The 7,802-nt window shown below is 33.9% G+C and overlaps 1 protein-coding gene across 1 annotated transcript; it reads left to right on the top strand.

The window, feature by feature from the left end:
* Window positions 1–5,500: 5,500 nt before the first annotated feature.
* Window positions 5,501–6,262, top strand: LOC120224776 (transcription elongation factor A protein-like 4; the record flags this gene model as incomplete). The annotated part of the gene is given in 3 exon segments (XM_039223040.1): window positions 5,501–5,701; window positions 5,703–5,741; window positions 5,743–6,262. Coding segments are annotated over 3 exon segments (760 nt in total), but the record flags the coding sequence as incomplete, so codon positions are not given.
* Between the last annotated feature and the right edge of the window lie 1,540 nt (window positions 6,263–7,802).

The following is a 7,802-nucleotide window of genomic DNA, read 5'->3' as shown; positions in this document are numbered from 1 at the left end:
CTTACAATAGTGTCTGATATATGTATGGTAGATGTGCAATACACATTTTTCAGACAAATAAGTCTGAAACACACTTATTTATGCCCAATTTAAAACCAATATTAATCTTGCCTCTCAAGTTACAATGGATATGATAAAAACAGAAGACTCCCATACAATGACAGCTTTGTCTTAGAACATTTCCTATCCAACTTTATCAGTTAAAATATCATTGGAGAATATCTTTATTGTGTTGAACTGTTATAAAGTTATATAAGTAAATAATTAATATAAATTGGAAACTCTATGATTGTTTAAGGTGTTAAATTATAATCAGAATTTAATTATTTTTTGTTAGATATCTTAATAATACACCAAAAATACCTTATTCTGAAAACATTTAGATTCCATGATGCTATGTAAGAATGGATTCTTATCCAAATAGGATGGAGTTTCCAGAATTTCTTCATGTTTGCCTTACAAATATTTTGCACTTTCTCAAAATCTTGATTTTTTTTCCTCTTGCCAAGAAATTAACCTCTCTTACTCCATTTAAGTATTTTGTCTTTCATCAGATTCACAATTAAGTAATCTTAACTAATTTAAGGCAAAAATTTCCCATAAATAATTCAGCACTGTTATACTCATCATGTCCAGAAAAAGTGATAAAGCCCACTAGCGGGTATTTTAGTAATCTTTCATCTTCAGAGTTCTTTTTAGATAAAAGACATGACTGAATTTATCAATGTAATATCAAATTCTCTTTTTCCTTATAAGATCCCTTCAGTGATTTATAATAAGCCAATTTTTTTTTTTACAAATAGTTTATTGTCAAATTAGTTTCCACATAACACTCAGTGCTCATCCCCATAATAAGCCAATTATATAGCTTAAAAACTGAAAGCAAATAGAATTAAGGTTAAGTAAGAATGAAAAACTCTATATAGGTAAAATTGAGAGCATTCATAGAAAAAATATGATAATCTTTGGAAATGTCAAAGAAGCTTCTGGTTTATTTAAACAAATGGATTATATTGTATATTTTTCTATAACATTATAGTTCTATTTGTCTTTAGGTAGATAAAAAGCTAGGAAAATCCTAGCATAAAACTGTAGACCAATAGGGAGACGGTGATAGAAAGGTGTTGAGGCCAGATTGTAATACTTGAGGCTGTCTTCCTTTAAGGCACAGTTCCCACTAAAGCAATATGGAGGAGAAAATATAAAAAGACCATAGGCATCTATCCAACAAGAAGATCTAATAATTATAAACATTTATGCACCCAAACTTGGAAATACCCAAATATAGAAATCAATTAATAACACACTTAAAGAAACTCATTGATAAAAATATAATAATAGTAGAGGACTTTAACACCCCACTTAGAGCAATGCATTGTCTAAACAGAAGATCAACAAGGGAACAATGGATCTGTTGTGTTAAGTTTATTTATTTATTTATTTTGAGAGAGAGATAGTGCATGAGCCCAAGGGGCAGAGAGAAAGGGAAAGAGAGAATCTCAAGCCCCAGTGCAGGGCCTGAACTCTTGAGATCATGACTTGAGCTGAAATCAAGAGTCGGACATCTAACTGACTGAGCCACTCGAGCACCTTGGAGGCAATGGCTTTGAATGACACTTTGGACCAGATGGACTTAACGGATACATTCAGAGTATTTTGTCCTAAAACAGCAGAATATTTATTCTCTTCAAGTGCACGTGGAACATTGTACAGAATATTTACTGTGTCACAAATCAGAGCTCAACCAGTACAAAAAGACTGAGATCATACCATGCATATTTTCAGACAACAAAGCTATAAGACTTCAAGTCAACCACAAGAAAAAAAAAAAAAAAAAAGAAGAGAGATCAGAAATACATGGAGATTAAAGAATACCCTACTAAAGAATGAATGAAGTTGAGTTGCCTGGGTGGCTCAATCAGTTAAGTGTCTAACTCTTGACTTTGGCTCAGGTCATAATCCCATGCTTCATGGGACTGAGTACACAGAGCACACAGAGCCTGCTTGGGATTCTCTCTTTCCCTCTCTCTCTCTGCTTATCCTCTGCTCGTCTGTCTCTCTCTTTCTCAATTAAAAAAAAAAAAAAGAAGAAGAAGAATGAATGGGTTAACCAAGAAATTATATATATAAATGAAAATGAAAACACAACAGTCCCAAACCTTTGGGATGTAGCAAAGGCAGTCATAACAGGAAGTATATAGCAATCCAAGCCTTCCTCAAGAAAGCATAAAAATCTCAAATACACAACGTAACCTTACTTCTAAAAGAGCTAGAAAAAGAACAGCAAATAAAGCCTAAAACCTGCAGAAGAAGGAAAAAAATGAAGATTAAGGCAGAAATAAATGATATACAAATTAAAAAACAACAACAACAACAACAATAACTAACAGTAGATCAGATCAACAAAACTAGGGGCTGATCCTTTGAAAGAATTAACAAAACTGATAAACCCCTCGCTAGCCTTATCAAGAAGAAAAGAGAAAGGACCCAAAATAAATAAAATCACTAATGAAAGAGAGAGAGATCACTACCAATACCACAGAACCATAAACGATGGTAAAAGAAGATTATGATCAATTATATGCTAACAAATTGGGCAATCTGGAAGAAATGAATAAATTTCTAGAAATATATAAACTACCAAAACTGAAACAGGAAGAAATAGAAAATTTGAACAGACCCACAGCAAAGAAATTGAATCAGTAATCAAACATCTCCAATCAAAACAGAGTACTGGGCCAGATGATGTCACAGGGGAATTCTACCAAACATTTAAAGAATAACTAATACCCATTATTTCTGAATCTGTTAAAAAAATAAAATTGAAGGAAAACTTTCAAACTCATTCTATGAGGCCAGCATTACCTTGATTCAAAAATCAGACAAAGACCCCATTAAAAAGGAGAACTGCAGACCAATATTCCTGACGAACATATATGCAAAAATTCTCAACAAGATACTAGCAAATCAAATCGAACAGTACATTAAAAGAATTATTCACCACAATAAAGTGGGATTTATTCCTGGGCTGCAGGGGTGGTTCGATATCCACAAATTAATCATATGATCCTCTCAATAGATGAAGAGAAGGTATTTGACAAAATACAGCTGCTTGACAAAAACCCTCAAGAAAGTCAGGATTGAAGAAATATACCTCAACTTCATAAAGGCCACGTATGAAGAAGCCATAGCTAATATCATCCTCAATGGAGAACACCTGAAAGCTTTCACCATAAGGTTTTGAACAGGTCAAGTATGTCGACTCTGACCACTGTTGTTCAACATAGTACTGGAAGTCCTACCTCAGTAATCAGATAACAAAAAAGATGTAAAAGGCATCCAAATCAGTAAAAAGAAGTCAAACTTCCACTCTTCATAGATGATAGGATATTCGATGCAGAAAATCCAAAAAAGTACACCAAAAATTGCTAGAAATGATAAAAAAAATCAGCAAAGTTGCAGGATATAAAATCAATGTAATAAAGCTATTGCATTTCTGCACACCAATGATGAAACAGCAGAAAGATAAATAAAAGAAACAACCTATTTACAACTGCACCAAAAAACATAAGATACCTAGAAAAAAACCTGACCAAAAGGTGAAAGATCTGTATACTGAAAATTCTACAAAGGATATAAAAGAAATTTAAAAATACACAAAGGAATGGAAAAAATATGCCATGCCCATGGATTGGAAGACCAAATATTGTTAAAATTTCTATACATCCCAAAGCAATCTCCACATTTAATACAGTCCCTATCAAAATAACAATAGACTTTTTCACAGAGCTATAACAATTCTAAAATTTGTGTGAAACCAAAACAAACAAACAAACAAACAAAAACCAAATAGCCAAAGCCATGTTGAAAAGCAAAGCAAAGCAGGAGGCATCACAATCCCAGACTTGAAGTTATATTACAAAGCTATAATCATCAAGACAGTATGGTACTGGCACAAAAACAGATACATAGATCAATGGAAAAGAACAGAGAACCCAGAAGTGGACTTACAACTATGTGGTCAACTAATCTTCAAGAAAACAGGAAAGAATTTCCAACTGAAAAAAGACAGTCTTTCAGCAAGTTGTATTGGGAAAACTGGACGGCAACATCCAAAAGAATGAAACTGGACCACTTTCTGACACCATAAACAAATATAAGGTGAAAATGGATGAAAGATCTGAATGTGAGACAGGAAACCATCAAAATCCAAAGGAGAACACAGGCAACAACCTCTTTGACCTTGGTTGTAGCAACTTCTTACTAGAAACATCTCCAGAGGCAAGGAAAACAAAATAAAAAAATTCTTACTAGAAACATCTACAGAGGCAAGGGAAACAAAATAAAAAATGAACTAATGGGACTTCATCAAGATGGAAAACTCTTGCACAGTGAAGGAAACAATTCACAAAACTTAAAGGCAACCTACAGAATGGGTTAAGATATTTGCAAATACCATATCAGAAAAAAGGCCACTATTCAAAATCTATAAAGAACTTATCAAACTCAACACCCCAAAAATAAACAATGAATTTAAGAAATGATCAGAAGACATGAACAGACATTTCTCCAAAGAAGACATACAAATGGCTAATAGACACATGAAAACATGCTCAACATCATTGGGGAAACATAAATCAAAACCACAATGAGATATCAACTTACACCTGCTAGAATGGCTAAACTTAACAACTCAAGAAACAATAGATGCTCATGAGGGTGTGGAGAAAGGGGAACCCTCTTACATGTTGGTGGGAATGCAAACTGGTGCAGCCACTCCGGAAAACAGCATGGAGCTTCCACAAAAAGTTAAAAATAGGGGCACCTGGGAGGCTCAGTTGGTTAAGCGTCCAACTTCTGCTCAGGGCAAGATCTCATGGTTCATAGGTTTGATTCCCGCATCAGGCTCTGTGCTGACAGCTAGTTTAGAGCTTGCAGCCTGCTTCAGATTCTGTATCTCCCTCTCTCTCTGACCCTCCCCTGCTCATGCTCTCTCTCTCTCTCTCTCTCTCTCAAAAATAAATAAAACATTTAAAAAATTATAGAAAGAGCCCAAATGCTCATCGACTAATGAATGGATAAAGAAGATGTGATATATATATATATATATATATATATATATATATATATAAATGACATGGATCGACCTATGTATATTATGCTAGGCAAAATAAGTCAATCAGAGATAGATAAATACCATAGGATTTCACTTATATGTGGAATTTAAGAAACAAAACAGATGAACATAGAGGAAGGGGAGGAAAAGTAAAATAAGATAAAAACAGAGGGAGGCAAATCATAGGAGACTTTGAAATATAGAGAACACACTAAGGGCTTAGGGGTGTTGGCTAGGGAAATGAGCCAAATGGGTGATGGGCATTAAGGAGAGCACTTTTGATGAGCACTGGATGTTATATGTAAGCACTAAATCACTAAACTCTACTCCTGCAAACAATACTACATTATATGGTAACTAACTTGCATTAAAATAAAATCTTAGGAGAGAAGTGGGCACCAGTCTGGGAGCCCGCCCTCTTCCCCTGTCTAGGATCCGGAGTGATCTGCGACTCTTAATTGTTGCTCCAGGTTCTTTCAGGTCTCCATGTCTGTTGTCAGCACTTTGCAAGGCTAAAAAAGAGGAGGAATCTTCAGAATCTGTGCAGGACAGGAAAAGGAGGGGAAATCTCTACATGGAAAAACTGCAGTGAAAATGAAGGAATGTCTCAGAACCAAGGAGAGATGGAATACAAAACAGCCACAAGATACGGGTAAGCCAGAAGTAGCTTGTACTTTGGACGACAAGGAAAAGTTAGAAAATGAGAGAAAGAGAGAAGATGAGGAAATACTAAAGGATAAGGAAAAAACAGAGAGTATGACAAAGCCAAAAGACAGAAAGCCAGAGAGCGAGGGAAAGCCAAAAGAAGAAAAATCAGAGAGTAAACCAAGGGCTGCCGGAAAGCGCCCAGCTGGGGATGATGTACCCAGGAAAGCCAAAAGAAAAACCAACAAGGTGCTGGCTCAGTGCCTCAAGGAATATAAGGAGGCCATCCATGATATGCATTTGAGCAATGAGGAGATGATAAGAGAGTTTGATGATATGGCCAGGGTGGAGGATGAGGTGAAGAAAACCAGACAGAAATTGGGGGGTTTTATGTGGATGCAAAAAAGTTTACAGGACCCCTTCCACCTGAGGTGCCCAAGGGAACTCAGGGGTGGCTGCAGGGCCCCACAAAGAGGCTTTGAAGACATTCCTTTTCTGTAGTGCCCCTGGTAAGCCTTTGTCAGGCCATGTGCTTTAACCTTATGCTAACACTTGATTTAGCAATCACTATTACCCAACTGCAGCTCTCGATGTTTCAGTAGCAGATTTTTGTCCATTGCATGGAAAAATGTTTGTGGCACATTGTAAAATTAAAAAGAAAAAGTTTTATAAACCATAAAAAATAAAATAAAATAAAATAAAATCTTAGGAGAAAAAAATAAAAAAAATAAAAAAGACCCTAGTCTTCTCTGCCTCCTTGAAGGTAAATATTACCTTGAAGGTAAATATGCAGGACATATCAGAGGAATGCAAAAACTAAAGTGAAAACAGTGAACATAACTTATACCAGAAGCAGAACTAAGGTAGCAAAAATAAGAATATAACACAAACACTATGAATATCCTCAGAAAGATATAGAAAGGTTGAAAAATATAAGACAAATGGATTTTTTTTTAAATAGAGAGGGTGAAATTATAAATGCAATCAATGAATTAAAAATATCAATGTGTAGGTTGAATAGCAGGATAGAATAGCCTGAAGAAAAATAAATGAGGTGACCTATCAGGTCAAGGATTTTTTTCTAAAAGGAGATTTAAAAAAAGATAGATAATAGTCAACGATGTAAAGAACAGAAAAAAAAAAAGAAAGGTAAAAATTAATGAAGTGAAGAGCAAAAAATCTATAGGAATAATTAACAAAATCAGGAGTTTAGCAAAGAGAAATTACTGGCAAAACTGGGAAAAAAGGAGATTAGTAGGCCAAAGAATACAGAAATATAGAAAATATAGAAAAATAAGAAATAGCTATCAATCTGCTAAAATCTTACTTTATGAAAGAATAAAATATAAAATATTTATGAAAGAATAAAATAAACTATGTATTGCGCGTAAACACCCAGCTAAAAATAATAACTTTCTAGGAAAATATGTGATAAGTTATGAGAAAATAGGTAATGTACATAAACTATCAATCACAAAATAATTTGAAATGAAAAACAAGTCACTACCCAGATTTCTCACAAAATTTCTCCACAGTTATATATATATATTTACCAGCATTTTTGGAACAAATTATCTCTAAATTACATAAATTTTTCTTAAAAAATGAAAAGGAAGAGGCTATCTTTCCTTGAATCAAACAAGGTAAAAACAGTCCAAGAAAAGTAAATTACAGGTATATTTCACTTAGGAAAAGAGCCATAAAGATCCTAAATGTAATATAATTAAATTAATCCAACAGTGTATTGAAAATAATACATGATTATAATTTACTTCAAGAGTTATTTAATGTCAGAAAACCGATTAATGCAATTATTTAGTTAATGAACTAAAGGACAATACAATTACATTATCACTTAGAGTGGCATAGAAAGTAGTCAATAGTGTACAATACCTTTAACAACAAAAATAAAAGCTTTTTGAAATCTAAAAACAGCATTTCTCTTGACTAAAAAATGTTATTTATAAAATTCTATCACGAATGCCACACTTAGAGAATGAATTTTGATATATTTCTTGCGTGCTAAGATTCCATGAGGATG

Source organism: Hyaena hyaena, unplaced genomic scaffold, assembly GCF_003009895.1.
Source record: "Hyaena hyaena isolate Hyena2069 unplaced genomic scaffold, ASM300989v1 scaffold_1245, whole genome shotgun sequence".
Classification (NCBI taxonomy): domain Eukaryota; kingdom Metazoa; phylum Chordata; class Mammalia; order Carnivora; family Hyaenidae; genus Hyaena; species Hyaena hyaena.
The sequence above is the reverse complement of the archived record's forward strand: the minus strand, read 5'-3'. Positions and strand labels throughout refer to the sequence as shown.